The sequence below is a fragment of the Balearica regulorum genome, chromosome 5 (genome assembly GCF_011004875.1).
Source record: "Balearica regulorum gibbericeps isolate bBalReg1 chromosome 5, bBalReg1.pri, whole genome shotgun sequence".
In the NCBI taxonomy this organism is placed as follows: Eukaryota; Metazoa; Chordata; class Aves; order Gruiformes; family Gruidae; genus Balearica; species Balearica regulorum.
Genome location: NC_046188.1, coordinates 11,502,454 through 11,519,384, shown reverse-complemented (window position 1 = coordinate 11,519,384; position 16,931 = coordinate 11,502,454). Strand labels below are relative to the sequence as shown.

Below are 16,931 nucleotides of genomic sequence, written 5' to 3'. Positions count from 1 at the left end.
GGGGAGCGCGGCGAGGGACGGCTGAGGGGGAAGGAGCGCAGCCGGGCCCGCCACGCCACGCCACGCCACCAGCCTCGCAGACCCCCGGCCTTGCCAGGACCCGTCTCGCCACGGCCGACACCCTGACGGGGACCTTCGGCGCGGCCCGGAGGGCGGCTGGCGATGGAGGGACAGCGCCGGCGGGACAGCCCTCGCCCCGGGGACGGGGGCGCGAGCGCAGGGCCCCACACCGCCCTCACCCCGGTTACGAACCCCCCGCCAGAGCCGCCGCAAAAGGCCGTAGCCAATCGCGAGCAGCTTTTGCGACGTCGCTAGTCACAGGCCAATCGAAACTCCTCAAAGCGACCGTTCCGGCAGGACAGCCAATAGCAGGGCAGGCACCGCTCAGGGAGCGGACGGGCCGCTTTTGGCTCCGGTAATGATCACTTCCGCGGAGCTGGACGGAGAGCAGCGGAGGAGAAAAGCGTTCGGCGGTGCCGGCGGTGGCATAAGCTCAGTGGGCCCCCTCAGGTCGAGCACTGTCCCACCGGCCGCGGAGCCGCTGCTCGCTGAGCCCACCCCCTACGCGACCCTGCTCGCTAATTGGCTATCGCGCTTCCTCGCACGCAGAATACAGGGGCGTGATTGAGGGGCGCACGCCCTTCGTTTCCGGGTTGCGGGACGGGCAATTTCCGTTGCGCATGCGCCTCGAGAATCTAAAGGTGTGGGGAAGGAATAACATCACAGCTGTAAAGCCTAAGAGATACGGGATTGGCTGGGAATTCCAGAGCTGGTGTTCTATTGGGCTTCTGGAGTGGGTGGGCGGGGACTGGCGGATCGCTTCATTCCATTGGCCTCGCGCTGTGCTCGTTCCGAAGAGCCCAAACGGCGATTGGGTAAAGACGCTGTCAGTCCCGAGGGAGCGAGTAGCGGTGGCGGAGTTTGAGGTGGAAGATGTCGGGCTGCGAGGCCCGTGACGCCAAAAAGCTGGTGCGCTCGCCCAGCGGGCTGCGCATGGTGCCCGAGCACCGCTCTGCCCGCAGTCCCTTCGGCTTGGATGAGCCGCCCTGGGTGCCCGACAAGGAGGTATCGGAGGGGGCGCCGCCCTTTCATCCTCGGGGGGGTGGAGGGCTCCCCTGCGCGGTGACAGTCCCTGCTCGCGCGCCCCAGCGGCTCCCCTCAGCGGCCGGTTGCCCGCGGGGTCCTCCCCGCCTCGGAGGCCGCTGCCCTGCTGGGGGCCGGGACACGCCTCGTCCGGCCGCGACCGGTCCGAGGGGTCGGGAGCGAGGGTTCAGATCGCGCTTCTTCCCCTTTCTTGTGCGTCCGTCTCCCTCCGCCGTAGCTGACTGTCGGGCACGGCCCTGGTCGCAGCGGCCGGGGGCCCTTCGCCGCTCGGGAGGTGCCAGCTGGCTCCGGGACGGGCGCAGAGGGCAGCGGTAGCCGGCGGGGCTTGCGGCCACCTGGGGTAGCCCGTCCACCTGTCCAACCCGCCCGGCGCTGAGGAGAGCCAGGCGGGCTCGGCGCGCCTCGCCTCGCAGACTGACCGGGCAGCGGAGCGGGCTCGCCCGGGTGCGGGGTTTTTCTTTTCTTTTCTTTCCTTTTTTTTTTGTTTTGTTTTGTTTTTTTTAGTTGTAAATAACTTTTTTTTTTTTATTTCTAACCATTTAGATTAATGGACTGAAAAGGATAGGACCGTCACTCGATCTTCAGGGATGTGTGGGCTTGTCGCTAAAATTAGCGAGGAACTTAATGAGTTAAAAGTGTAGCGAGCTATGCATCATTAATGTTTAGTGAAGCATTCTCTTTAAATGCTTATAAAGGTAATTCTGAAGACCATGTTGTTTTAAAAAAAAAAAAAAAGCAAAGTATTAAGGCAGTAAGTAAGGCCAAGTTAGAGCAGCCCTTCTGGCTCCCAGTGTGAATGTTCTTAGTGCTAAATGAGTATCCAATAACTTAGACCATTTCAGTAAACTTTGCCTTTAAATACTTTTCAACTAAACTGTGTGATCCTGATGTTACACTAAATGCGTGTAATATGCATTATTTGTTTTCAGTTCCTACAGCTAGATGCTAATACAACATAGAATCAATTGTTTGTTTATTTATTTATTGCCAGCATTCTGTGGTATGGATACATGCCAATGCACTGGAATTAAGATTTATTTTTGATGAGCTAATATGAATTTAAGCAGGGAGTCATTAAACAAAGCCAGTCTTTGCCAGGTGCTGACATGGTTGGTCTGTTTTATATGAGAACACTACGTCCTCCTTGGTTAGGAACGAGGAAGAAAATTTTGCCCCTACCTGGTAACTCTTGAGGCAAAAAGTTCTGTGTAAAAGTAATAACACTGGGGACTCACTCTGCTAGCACAGCTTCTGCAGCTCAGGCAACTGAGACTAACTTTTACTGTCCTAAGGTACGTGGCTAGTAAGTCAGTTGCTAGTTTTGTCCAAAATAACAGTCCTGTTTTGGAAAGTGACTTTTTCAACTTAAACAAGCAGTCTGTTAAAATATCATGTGGGAGTTTTCTCAAGTTATTCTCTTGCATACTTGGAGAATAATAAAAAAAAAATCTTCCCTGTCATCAGTAGCAACTGGGTATCCGCCTAACATGAAATGTAGATAAGACACAATTTTCAGTGACTGGAGCTGAGTGCTGTTTAAAGGTATCGCTGCTCAGCTCTCCAGGCTCCCACCCAGCTGCCACCATAGGTGGTGTGGTGCACTGGGGATGTTGCAGATGGAGTGTGTATTTATCAGGGAGCATGCAGCAAAGTCTGAGCAGTTACTGTGTAAGTGGTTTCTCTTTGCGTTGCACGGAGTCTGTTTTTGCTGTGTAGGTGACTTGCTGTGTGCGCTGACCTGCGCCACCCAGAAACCTGATTCCTGACATCATCATCATCAGTGGATATAATTTGTGTAACAGTTACATTAAAATAAGTTTTCTCCCTGGCCTTCTGAAATGCAGTTTTAGATTTCAGTAATCCTTGATTATAGCAGACTAGTTTCATTTAAAAAAAACCCCAAGGTACTTCTAACTCAGTCTAATACATAGTACCATCTTAATTCAACTAAAGGTTGTTTGAGGATTGTGGTAGGATTTATTTAAACTAGTTAGATGTATTTAAGAATTAAGTCTGTATATTTTAGATATATTAGTCTGATGTGTGTTTTTAGTTTGAATTCTATATTACAGTTGTGCTACAGGTATTCATTCTCCTTAAAATTCAACTTTTACCCATAGTCTGTTGGTCAGTAGGCTGATGGTGTAGATTTGTGACTGAATGTTGCCTTTGCATCAGACTCAGTGATATTTGCTATTGAGAGGAAGTGTATTATAGACATTTAAAATACATTTGTTAATTCATATTCTTAATCTTGCATTATTGTTATTTTGTAAAAAGTTATTTTACTAAATTTCTTAAAGTGTATTGAAATTCTGACATACCTTTGGTTAATGATTACAAAATATGTTACAAACTTTTCCTTAAATAAAACAGGTACGTGATATGCAGGGAAGCTTATAAACCCCATGTTTTTATTAAGAAAATGAAATTTAAAGAGACAGTGTTATCTAGTTAATAAATTCAGCAGGAACACTTGTTACTGTGTCAGATGTAAGCGGGGGAAAAAAAAAAATCGTTCTTGATCCAAGACAAGAGACTTGTATTAGGAAATGTTAATCGGGCTTTTCAAATATCACTGGCTTCTGCTGTGCAGCCCGTAACGCTTACAAATTCAGTAGCTTTATTTTTCTTATGCAGGAAAAGTGTACTGGCTAATTCTTTAAAGCCACCTGAAAGTTATGACAGTTATAATTTTCACAAAACTACTATAACACTGAAATATATTTCAGTTTTTTAATTTTATGTTACAAGATTATCCAGTCTTAAAATATCAGTTATTTTGAGGAGTTTGAAGTGTAAGACTGAAGCAGACGACTTTCTTTTTGATAGTCTTATTTATAATAAAAATAATGATTTGAGGTGGATAACATTACGAAAATTTGTGCTGAGCATCATTAAACTTGAGACTGAGCTTAAAGTGTTGGTCACTGCGTGTGCCTTGTCTAACCCAGAATTTCTTCGTTAATCACCAGCAGAGGTCAACTGATGATGTTCCCATTAAGGAAATCTTGGACTAGAAATTGAGTAAAATGTGTGTGTGCTCAAATGCCGAGGTGGCCAAACCTCATGACATCCAGCAGCATACCAGATCTTTATGTGGCCGAGGAACACTGCGTGCTTCGAAGCTGGGATGGGCGAGAGGAGCGTATGGATGCAGTGACAGTGATTCCCTAGGGCTCCTGGATCACGGCGGGAGGGAGCTGGGTCCTCTGTTGTCTCAGGCTCTCAGAGTCTGCAGTAGTTGTGTGACAGAGCTGCGCTCAGGCTGCTGGCAAACTCACGTGGCTCAGGCAATGAATTGGCCCTGTACAGTTGTAATATCAGAAAGCATCGTAAGCGCTATCTGCCGTATGTTTGCATTGTGGTGTTTTCCACTCTGGCGTCAGCTGTTTTGGTCAGGTAGGGTACAAGGTGTGATTTGATGAGTTTGTGAACTTTCACATTTGGCCAAAGTTCACTGTGTTAACAAGCTTAACCAAGTGTTACCTTGCATCACTTTTTGAATCACTTTGTTATTGTATATGCAAATAAAGCATATGAAGTGTAACTATAACTTCCTGTCCTTCTGCAGTATTCTCACCTCTGGCTGGATCCAAGTATTCTGCAAATTCGTTATCACACTTCAGCAAATGCATGAGCAGTTCCACCCTATTTGTAATGAACTACCTCTTCAGTATTTCTAAATTAATAACAAGATCCAACAAGTGTTGGATGTTCTTCCGTTTTCGTCTTGCTATATGAAGTAATCTGATATTAGTATTAGTGGTATGTTGATTGTATGTGAAATGAATGTACTAATGATATGCATTTAAATTTAATTTCTTATTTCATATCTTTTTGTTTCCACTTCACAAAAAACTCAGATTTGCGGTAGTTTTAAAAGGCCTGTGTCTTGAAGACAGGACAAGTAACTCAAGCATCATGCTTTCTTCTCTGTAAATCTGATTAAAAAACCCCTTAAAGCTATAAAGCTTAATTCAGTACTCATGCACTCTCTAATAATGTCAGTGTAGGGTTGAATAGGAAGGAGTCACCTTTCAAGATGTTTTTCCGTAGTGAAACGTTAGCACATTTTTGTAGGAAAATCCCATCCTGCCATGCCTGCTACCTTATGCCATTTGACTTGTGGTTTATGTATGACTGCTCTATGTATCAGGCAGTATATCATGATAGGTTTGGAATTCAGAAATATTTTTCTAAAGAGTTTGTATTAAATAAGACAGAATGGATAACTTTGTTCCTTCCTGAAAAGCAATTTGTGTGTTTAGTGTGACATTATGTATGAAATCTATTTAGGACAGTATTTAGAAGAGCATTTTTCTTCCCCTTAGTTTGTGGCTTGGGCTTTTGTTTTCATTAAGAAAATGAGTTAGACTCCTGGTAAATTCAAAGTATACCAAAATTCTTGCCAGGTCCAGCTCCCAGACAAGCTCTTAAGCTACATGTGTCAAAAATTAAAACACTAAATCGAGATCAGTGTAAAGCAAAATGTGATATTAGCTATAGAGTGCTACTTGTTACAGAGATGAAACCTGGGGAATGCTGCAGTTGCTGTATGCTGAAGGTTATTCGTCAGTGAATGTTAGAATAAGCTTTTCTGCAGCCATTGTGAAGAGAGGTGGTTGGATGCCTTAATTCAGTACGCTGTTTGAAACAATACAGGAGCACTTTTAGTTCTCTTTTGTGGGGGATTTAGAAACAGATAGCTTAGTGTAACAAATAACTGCAAGTTGCTATTTGTGTTCCATTACAGTGACTGCAGTTACTCTCTCATTTGTTAAACTTTTGTTTAGATGTCAGAACACTGTTGCAAATTATCAACAATCTTGTACTTCCAAAGAAAATTAAAAGTTTCTAGACAACTTTTAATTTAGCTGCTGTTATATAGTTATTGAACTTGTGACAGTGCTTGGGTATCTGCTGAAGCAAAAGTCCCAGAAATAGATGACAAAAGCTGTTGTAACCTGAAGGAATTTATAGAAGATAAAGGGTTAAGTATTGAAATGTGTTAAATAAAGACCAAGAGCGATTACTGTGTGCTTAGCAAATAGTACCTGTGCAGCTTAGGGCATGTCTTTAGGATGACATTCTGCTGTAGTCTGAGGTAGTCTGGTTTGAAGAGTTTGTGTTTCTAGAGTTATAAAACTTAGTACAGGATCTAAACATATTCTCCTGATTCAGATGTCAGGCATAATTTTGCATTAATATTTGCAATAAATCTAACAAAAATTGCTTTATAAGCAATTGGAGAGTGGTTTTGGTGCATAAAAATATGCAAAGTCTTGGTGAAAATCTAGTGATCTAAGTGCTGATTATCAGCACTTTGGTAGGTGACTTTCCGTATAGAAAATTTTAATTGTAACAATCACTGATCGCTTCTGTTAATTTAGAAAATCAAAACCCCTTAAACTCTACTTAGTTGCGAGAGAAAAACTTGTTCAGTATTTTTTTCTGGCTTTTCTTTTGGGAGGAGTGTGGGTGTAAGCTTGTTTAGCAAAGAGATATTTCAGGAAGTGACATTTTGTAGCTGGAATAAAAACTAAGTCTTAGTGGCTTGGAAGAAAACCAAGTATCTCCTAGCATGCTTCAAAAATGTGCAAGTATTGAGAACAAAATACGTAAACAATGTTTTAGAGAGTCAACAGAGCATCACAGTATAATTCAGTGAGGATGACAACATACATAAAAACAGTTGACTCTGGAATATATGACTGTCTGGATAGCCAAACATAATTAAGCATGGCAAGTAGTTCTGAAATGTAGCTTTGACTGCTGGCAAGATGCAGTATTCCTTAGGGTGAATGAGTTTGGCAGCTTTTTTTGTCTTACAAATGGGGATGACATAATTTTGCTACATTCGTATTAAAATAAATTAAAACCATCCATGGTGAAAAGATAAAGGATAGAAATTTGTTGGAGGCCTTTCTTTTTAGGGCAAAATGTAATGCTCGGTCTTTTTTTACGGTAGTATGATTAAAGGTTTAGAAATCTTGTGATTTAACCCTAATTTGTACTGTTTTCTAGTGCCCAAGATGTATGCAGTGTGAAACAAAATTTGACTTCATAACTAGAAAGGTAAGAGAAATCAATGAAGTGTGAAGCATTAACTGTTGCAAAATGCTAATGTGGTTTTCTTTTGATTTTAAAATGTAGAGGATTTCAGTAGAGTAGCATGCAAAGTCTGATGTAACTTAGAGTTACTTTTCTTTCTGTTCTGCCTTTTCTGAGTAGAGGTTCTTTTTGTTTTAATTCTGTTTCTCTGAAATTCTTCTTATTGCTCAATATGTAATACATAGTTAGGGTTTTTCCAAATTACTGGGCACCCACAGGATTTCACATTCAAAGGAAGAGTTAGAGGAACTCATGCTGGAGTGGGCTGCGAACATCAGCACTGACATAGAAACCACATCAACTAATTCAGTTGTGTTTTGGGAGGTAAAATTAGTTGTGGAAATGTAAGCAAAAATGTTTTCAGGAGTAATGAATTACAATCTTACATTAAGGAACCATATTGTTAAAATGCAGAGAACCAAAACTCAGATTCTCCTCCTGTTCTAAAAGTAAACCAGGATTTATCTTGGGTTTGGAAAAGGGAATTTCTGATTAAAGTAGAAAGTATAAACCACCTTGATTACTGTGAGCCATAAGTAGGCTCACTGTACGAAGAGAAAACACTAGCATTAGAGTTAAATTATATTCATTATGTAAAAGTGAGCAGGTCACTGTTGAATGCATGCTGGTGTACAGAATATTACTGTTGGAAAACATTCTGCTGATACTGAGGTTTCTGCATGGAGAAGGAAAGCAGCATCCCAAAAGAGGCCAAGAATGATTTTTAGCAGAGAATATCATTCCTTTGTAGAACTACATCGACACTCTCTTAGCATGCACTTGTGAAAGTGAAGAAATATGCGGAAGTGTGACTTGTAGTGCATTGACATAGTCAATGTTTTTTAATGTATTGTTTGGAGGGAGAAGAAAGGAGAAATTGTAGACCAGACATAGTAATATGTTATACCAGATAGGTGTACATTTTCAGGATGCCTGGAGAGCATGAGGATGTCAGTTAGTGATCCTACTACTCCTAAATCATGGCATATACTTCTTCCTGGTTCATGTTTTACCCTTTAGTTGTATGGGTTAAGAGCATGGTTGTTGGCTGGTTAGAGCGTTTTGATTGAGAAGCACTAATTCATTAGGCTGCTGTGTTTTACTGGTGTTAGCTTTGGGAAGTAAATGGAGGTAGCCTTGGGAAATAGGTACTCCAGAGAATTGGGAAGTAGGTACTCCAGAGAATTTTGCATAATATTTGGAAGGAAAACCTAACACTGACCAAAACTGCAGTGTATCAGTTCCTTGTATCAAACTGCTCAGACTTGCTTTGAGCCACAAATCAGTTCCTGCTTGCCTAGGAATACTTGTTCTGACATGAGAACTTGCATCAATTAGACCTGCTGGGACTGTCACACCCCAGTAGCGATTTGGAGCACAAGCCACTTGTTGCAGATTTAGTAGCTGTGATACACGTTGCAATACTAGTTCTGATTTTGCAACTTCATTGGATTTGTACTACGCTGCTCGATATTTCTGATAGAGAAATAGCTTTAGGCTTTAAGTTTCCATGGGAAAAACTTGAGAATTAGTTTTCAGGGAGAAGAGTAAGATCTCCAGTTAAGGTTTCCAGAGATCTTTGCTTGGAAGTGGGAAGGGACCTAGAAACCACTCTTTTCTTGTGGTTTTAGTGACAGGAAGGTGAAGGATTTCCTGGATGCTGGAGAAGCCTGTTCAGTGTCTTGTCTGGTCTGCTTTAGAAACATGTTTACTGAGTGGGAAAAAAGGCTTAGAGTGCTCCTATTCATGTTATACTCAGTTCTTTGTGTTCAATCTTCAGAGATTTCTTTCTACCATTCTAGTAGTTAAATTTCCCTTACCTATCCCTCAACTTGGATGTTTCACACCTGAGAAACTGGTCTGTTTCTTGGGGAGAAGGAGATTTAATTTAGTAACTTTATCAACTTATTCCCTAACCATTTCCTGTGTAAATACATAAAGAAAATGTTCTCTCATGCTTAGCATCACTGTCGAAGATGTGGAAAGTGCTTCTGTGACAAGTGCTGCAGTAAAAAAGTGCCTCTGCCTCGCATGTGCTTTGTGGACCCTGTGCGCCAGTGTGCTGAATGTGCCCTCATCTCGCAGAAAGAAACAGAGTTTTATGACAAACAGCTTAAAGTGCTCATGAATGGTAAGAACTGAATGTATATATATGCTGTTTTGGTCTCATTTATGTTTATTCAAATACGGTGTTGCACGAATGTGATAAGCAGCAAGAGTAATGCTCCTTGTCAAACGAGCTGCAGCTTTGTCTCCTTTAAATACTTTTTTGTTGTCATGCTGCTTGTTTGCTAGTTAATAATTCTATGTTAACTGTTTATTTAGAGAGAAGTTTACACTTTTTAGTCAATGTTTACAAAGAGTGATTTAATTAAAAACAACGGAATTTTAACACGTCTGAGAACAGATGTGTGTGCAGTTGGCATTTTTCTTAAAATAATGCATCTTCTAGCCATATTCCTGTTACATTAAATAAGGATGAAATAATAGAGAATATTCTAATATTTTCTAACAAGACACAGTGCTTGTTTCAGTCTTCATCTGTGAGCTTTGATCTTGGCCATGGCCTACAGCTGGTTGATGGCAGATCATCATGAGTGGTCAATTTTGCATAGCATTAAAACTACATGCAATTTGTGTTCCAATTACATTAAGAAAGCCAAGTCTTCAGTTTTTAAAATATTCTGTGATTGTTCAGTGCCTTTTTATGGGCTTTCAGCACGATGCCAGTGCGTATAATCAGTAAGCTAAACCACACGTCTAAGGACTGTGAATGTTCCTAGGGAGATCCAGGTTCAGAAAGGAGTATGCTCATCCCTGCAACACACAGATCATTCTTCACTCTGCTTTGCAGGTCAGGGTGTAGATGAGTTGTTGAATAATGTATTTTAAACTGAAGATCTTTTTTTTTTAAAAGCTTGTCCACCTTGCATTTGTGTTAGGCGATTAAAGTCTGAAGTTGTTCCTGACTAACTGTAGAGCCACAGATCTCAGTCAGAGAGATGGTGGTTGTGATGTCCTTTGCAGTTTTTTGCTGTTGTCTCTGTCTCGCTTCAGCAGCAGCTTAAGGGTCCATGCTGAGGGGTCAGTGAGACTGGGTAAAATTGTGAAATGGAGAGTGAGATGAAGCTCTCTGAGGCTGCCTGGTTCAGACTATGGGGATGGATTGCAGACCATTTGGCAGGGGTGTATGTTGTTATTTTTTTCATTTTCCAGACCAACAGTATTGGCGTTAGGTAATACAGGGAGCGTGAGGCATGGAGGAAATAAAGCAGTTAGGTGTGTAGTCTGCTTTAAGTTATGAATCACTTCACTAATGTAGCTTAAGATGACATTCCTGATGTCAAAGGAGCCGTTTTGAGCAGGAAGAAACAACACGAAGGCTGAAGTTCATTGACCTCAAAGTGAGACAGCTAGCCTTCAGTAATGAAAAAGAGATGTTGTTACTATTTATTAAGCACAGAGCTGAAGGTCACATCCTGCTATTGGATTCTTCTGACAGATTTTTTTTTTTGAATACTGAAACAATAGTGTGTGTTATAGTGACAAGATAGGGTCTTTAATTGCCTATTTTCACCATCTCCAAATCTGCTCTCATGTTTAAAAGATTCATCTTGGATATCATCTGTATTTCTACAACATGTGGGAGAAATTACATAGCAATTGTGAAAGGTCCTGTGATTCAGAACATGATGTTAATCAGTTTAACATTTCAATTAGTCTCTTAATTCACCCAATTTGGCATATTAGGGGCAGTAAGTAAAAGTTACTGGTTTTGATACTTGAATGTTCCTTCCTAAAATCTGCATTGGCATACTAAAACATTTCTTTCCAGGTGCTACATTCTTTGTAACTCTGGGAACATCTGATAAACCTGAGCTTATGGTTTGTCGACTTTCCAACAATCAGAGGTGAGAGACTGATAGAAATTGCATTTGTAAACTATATTATTGTTGCACTTACAGCTATATTATTGTCTAATAACCTAAACAAAATATAAGAGTAACATGTTATGAGGCTATTGGAGAGAGTAATCGGACTGAAAGGACAGGTACAACTTTATTGGAGTAAGTTGGTTTGAATTTACTAGCAGTGTGGATCAGAATGCAGTGGAAAGGTGGAGCTCCACTCACTGATAATGGCTCTCAGTGCCACTGGAATACAGAGTTTTTGCCAGCTAGTGGGAGGATCATAGGAAGGGCAGGCAAGGAGAAGTCTGTAGACACTGAAAAAAGCTTGTTTCAGAATGGTTCTAACGCTGCACCGTGTTGTTCAGTGTCCTGGCCAAAGCATGACTTTTGGTCATCCCTGTAATTCGGTTGGCTAGAACACTTTGTGTTCTCTTCTCCCCCCCCCCCCCAACTTTGGAAGAATGCTTTTAATATTTTGAAGGGGTCTCCTGGCAAACGGAACTGTAGGTTTTGTGGGGTTGGTTTTTTTCCCTTTACTTAAAGAACTTCAACGAAAAGTAATTTTTCCTGCTTGATTTCTCTCCCTCCCCACCACAAAGAACATATAAACAGCCAGTCACTGAGAGATCATGTGGGGTTTTTTTGTTTGTTTGATTTGGACTTGATATTGTAGAAAAAAGCCAGTTATTTTTAAAAAAGGTCTTTTTCCTGTTATGTAGATACCTGGTTTTGGATGGAGACAGCCACTATGAAATTGAAATTATACAGATTTCAACTGTTCAGATACTTACAGAGGGATTTACTCCTGGAGGTAAATTTTTTCACTGAATACAAATTAACTATTAAGAGAAAAATATGTGAAGTTGTAATTATTGTTCAAGTTAGTGCATTTCTAGGTTATTGGTAACGGAGGTGTAACTAGGTTAGTTACAGCTGCTCTCAGAATAGAGTGCAGTATGTGGAACCCTGTTTGTGTGGCTACTGGGATTTGGGGGAAAACCTAAGAACTGAGAAATTACCTTAGAGCTCTGATCCGGGAGAGCTTCTCATTAAACCCGAGTGAAGGGGGTTATCGTCTGTTCTGATCCTTTCTCTTGGCTAAACACAAACATCTCTTGATTCAAAAGCTCATAGGAGGGAACTGTTAGCCTTTGGTAGCTTCCATTTCAGAATCCAGCAGGGATTTCTCTTCTACTGGCACAAACAATTGTGAGGAGAGTGAGAGAATAACTGTGGGGAATAAAATAAATGATTAAACTACGCTTTTTAAATTTTGTTCAAGAGGAAGGGGTGGCCAAATGAAACTGGTAACATCTGAATCAGAGGGCAGCTACTTACTGCCTCATTTCTTACCAGATTTTAGAATATTTCAGGATGAACTTGAATATGGTTTCACTGAAATGAGAACAAACAAGGTCAGGAATTTTAATAATTGTTCTTTAGCAACACCTCTGTCACTGCTGGAATTTTCTAATGGGACAGCATATCTGTGCAATATTCAGTCAGTACAGCATGTTAACTTTAATCAACTTACCTTGGTATTCAAATCAACCAGATGTGTTGCTGAGTTACTTAATGCTCCTGTAATTCCTTGTTCACTACTCTTTTGACCGCTTTATCTTTTTTGCCTGCCTGCCTGCCTTCTTGATGGTAGAAAAAGATATTCACACTTACACCAGCCTTCTGGAGAGCCAGCATATTACTGAAGGTATCACCAGTACCTTTGAGCATGACTCACCGAAGCATGTTGTCATGACCCCCTCCCATCTTCCTTCCTCTGCTGTGCTGGTTTTTTTGCTTGATCCATAGTTGTTCAACTTAAGACAAGTTATGTTCAAATCTGATGTGTTTATTCCTTCCCGTCTGTCTGTTTAATAAACTGAGAGTGAATGTTTTGTAACTTGTTGGAAGACAACTAAACCACTCAAGGCCTTCTTTAGACCACATGTGCTGTTGTCCATGCTAGAAGAGAGAAGGGAAGGTGAGAAGTACTGTCTTTAGTGGCACACAGTATTACACAGAGTGTTACACATCCCCTGCTTCAGCAGAGGTGTGCTGAATTGTGCACACCAGGAATGAGTAATATACTTCTTGAGTACTGTCCAGTAAGGCTTTTCACTGAATAAACAAACCGTTCATTAATGGCTTGCTTTTACACATCTTTAAAAGAAATAAGACCTCTTGTTATATAAGGTGTGTTCTGCCAGACTCAGTAATATCCTGGAACGCTAGATGTGGGCAAACTGGTCAGGGCTGTAGGTGTTTGATTTCCACTAGTTTGTCCTTAAATTGTCCCTAAATCTGCTAACCTGACCAGGTAGATGCAGGGGAGTGAGTGATGAAGTTGGAGTTCAGTTTATCCTCAAAGAGGAGCAAATAGCTACTTTTGTAAAGACTGCTTGTGGGCAGTCTTTTGATTGAGATTGTCTTTGGCTGCTTGGATATTACAGTCATGGCCTCCAGGAGCCCTCTCACACAGACACTTTTTTAAAAAGAACTTTTTGCAAAAAGTGTCCTTCTGTGCACAGTGGAGCTGTTCCTGAGGCTTAGTTTAGGCTCTACCACTTCAGGAAATAATGCCAATAAAGTGTTGCATTCTAAACAAAGTTTGTTTCATTTCTGTATTTTTGCTTTGGTTTATTTTAATCTCTGTGCAGCCAGAGGAAAAGAGATACAAACATCTTACTATCACACTGCTGTCAGAGCAATGTCTTTTGTAGCAGATTTCCTTCCTTCAGGAAGTAAATGACGTTGCCAGTCATTACTTAAGTCTTGGGTAAGCATCTTTCCCAAGCTTTGCTGGGTTTGGAGGGACTTTTAACTGCCATGCCCAACTTTGGATCAAACAGGGATCTCTCTTCCATTATCAGTCTAACTGGCCACCAGTAATACATTTACAAACTGCAAGCTACAGTATGAAACTATGGTATCTACTTAAGAGAAGGCATGTAATATTAACACACGAGGGTGTTCTGAGTGTGTGCAGCTGGTGGCTGTACTCAACGGTTTACACGAGTTCTGCCGCAGTGATTGCCAGAGAGAGTTAAATGATATGAGTCTGCACATTCCATTGCCTGGCATTAACACTTGTGGTCACTACCAGTTGTTAGTGCACCTGTAGTTGCTAGTGCTTTGAATTAAATTATGAGAGAGGCAAGTTTTGGTTTGTGGTGAGGTGGGTTTTTTTGGGGGGGGTTTTTTGGTGGGTGTTTTTTTTTTTTTTTCCAAACATGCTTATTAGCTAGAAGTTGTGTTACTTAGTTGGTACAGTCTGTTGCTGTTCAAGATATTATTTCTCTCTTCAGGAGGTAATACTCGTGCCATAGGTATGATTCTCCAGTACAAGGTACCGGGATCTGAAGAGCTAACGCAGATGAAATTTACAGCCAGTGAAGACCTCAGCTGTAACAAGAAGCTGGCAGCAAGCTGGCTGGCAGCGATGCACAAGGTAAGCAAAGCAAGCAAAATGTACAGAAAGCTGGAGAAAATCTTACTGTGGGGTGCTTAGTAGCACTTAGGAGACTATCAGCCTTAGGAGTCTTTTTTTTATTTTTATTATGATTTTTTATTTAAGGCTTTTAGAGCCTTGTGGCTTAAGAAAACAGCAGCTGTGGATGGTTGTTATGAGCATGAGTAGCTTTATGCTCAGATACCTGAAGAAGATATGCACTACAAAGGGCTTCCCAAGATCTTATGTGTGTCATTAGGTGAAAAAAAAGTAGGAATTAGACTTTCAAGTTCCTTAGGCTTTTGTTACTCACTGAAGAATGTGTGTTATGAAGTACTCTTTTTAAGTCTGCTAATTGTTTTTACTACTTTATGAAGGTGGTTGATTTTTGCAAACAGGAACAGGGGTGAGGGCAGGACCCTGCAGAAGGCTGTTTTGTCCTTTGTTGCTAGGCACTGTATGGCTAGGGAAACTGAAGTTTATGATTTCCTAAGTCAGAGTTATGGGAGACAAAAACCAAACCCACCCCAACTAGTTCTGGAACTTTGTTCATCTGATCAATTGTTAATTAGAACTGTAATTTATAAGCTGTCTGCAAATGCAAGTCTGTGGCTGTTTGTTTGTTAAGCTCCCCAGCATTTGTGTTCAGCACAGAGCACTCAAACTTTGTATTGCCATCTCAGGGCAACTTAGCGAGGTAACTCCTACAAATACAGTGAGAACCAGCATTTTATGGATAAGCATAACACCCACCGCTCACTAATTTGACTCCTTTGAAAGGAGCTTTGAGTAACTGATTGATGCAGTGAGACTTTCAGAGGTCCTAGGTAACAGCATGTAACTGGACTTGCAGCTGGAGAGTGCACATCTGTTCCCGTCACAGGGGGCTGGTTCACTCTGTAGTTTGAGACAAATGAACACCTCACCCAAACTCCGCAGGGAGGCAGCAGAAGGAGTAGGAGGAATATAGAACAGAATAACATTCTTTACTGCAGATGTTTTGACACATTACCAGAAATACTACTGCTAGCTCTTTCCAAGCCAGTTTTGATCAGAAATTGTCATTTCTTATCAAGAAGAAACAATTGTAAGTTTATCTAGAAATTTTCAGTGACCTCAGGTTGGACTTGACTTAAAGTAGCCTTGAATAGTTTCAAAAAATTACCAAATGCTATTAAAAGCCTTAGATTAAGGAAAATAGCAGAGGAAGAACTTCAAGCCTTGGGTTTAAAGAAAACTTTTGGAGGGCTAGGAAGGAGACGACGTGGCTGCAAGTGAAACTTCAGTTAACACAATGACATTTTGCCTTCATGTTAGGCAACAAAACTTCTTTATGAGTCCCGGGACCAGTAAGACCAGCAAAGTGTTGGCCACTTGAGGGAAGACACCAGCTCCACGGACCTGCCTCTCCCGTTTTGGTAATTTGACAGCTGGTAACATCTGCTACTCTTGACCCTTTCTCATTCCAGTGTGGTTCACTATGTAAGAACTGGCAAATGCAATGTAAGTGTTTTTTTGAACCATGAGTATTCACTCTAGTGTGCAATATGTATACAATTAATGCTTTAAACAGCCTCACCTTTTAAGACTTTGTATATTTTGTTAAGCCTTTATTGGCACTTAATATGAAAGTGACCTGCACTACAGCTAATGTACAGCACAACTTTTATAGTAACAATTATATTTACTGTTTGCTACAAAAAGCAAACAAATGTGTATGTCTCTTCTGCAGAGAATAGCTTTTGGGTATAGATCTCAGGTTTTTCCCTCTATCCAAATGTTTAAAATCAATGTACAATAAAATCTGCCTTAGATATGATTTTATAGAAGTCACTTGATTTTTTTAAACATTTCATTTTAAACATCTAAATATTTCACCAAATTGGACTTACATGAACATGATCTTGAAACTTTCCTTCTGTAATAAATAAGCTTCCAGAATAATTTTTAGTTTTGTATTTTCTTTTTGGTAACTAGCTTTTGTTAATTAACTGTAATGCTCTCTGAAATTGTATACAATTTAATGTACAATTATGAATAAATTAATTCACTTATTTAAAAAAAATGAGGTGATACTTAATTTCACACTATAGAACTTCTTTAATGATGGACAGTGTGGCCTCTACTCTCTGAACTCAAACTTTTGACTTTTTAGAACTAAAATTAGGATGCTGTTCGCAACTGTTGATAATTGGTTCAACTTTTGAGAAAAATCCTCCAGCTACACATGCCGAGCCAAGTGTCTTTCTGCCCTCTGTCTTCCTACACTGGTAAAAATTGAGTAAACAAACACCCAAGTCTCAAGTCGTCGGCTTGTGTGTAAAGGACCCTTGAGAGCTTTTCTAGACAAGTAC

At 40.9% G+C, this 16,931-nt stretch overlaps 1 protein-coding gene across 2 annotated transcripts; it reads left to right on the top strand.

The window, feature by feature from the left end:
* The first annotated feature begins 848 nt into the window (after nucleotides 1-848).
* Nucleotides 849-16,642, top strand: ZFYVE21 (zinc finger FYVE-type containing 21). Of its 2 annotated transcripts, XM_075753460.1 has the most exons (8): nucleotides 849-1,065; nucleotides 7,132-7,182; nucleotides 9,181-9,349; nucleotides 11,054-11,129; nucleotides 11,849-11,940; nucleotides 12,784-12,837; nucleotides 14,435-14,577; nucleotides 15,895-16,642. In XM_075753460.1, exons 1-8 carry the CDS (start codon nucleotides 934-936, stop codon nucleotides 15,928-15,930), a joined length of 753 nt encoding a protein of 250 aa, XP_075609575.1. In that variant the 5' UTR covers nucleotides 849-933; the 3' UTR covers nucleotides 15,931-16,642. The 2 variants fall into 2 exon arrangements, with proteins under 2 accessions (XP_075609575.1, XP_075609576.1); XM_075753461.1 differs by lacking the exon at nucleotides 12,784-12,837.
* The last annotated feature ends 289 nt before the right edge of the window (nucleotides 16,643-16,931 follow it).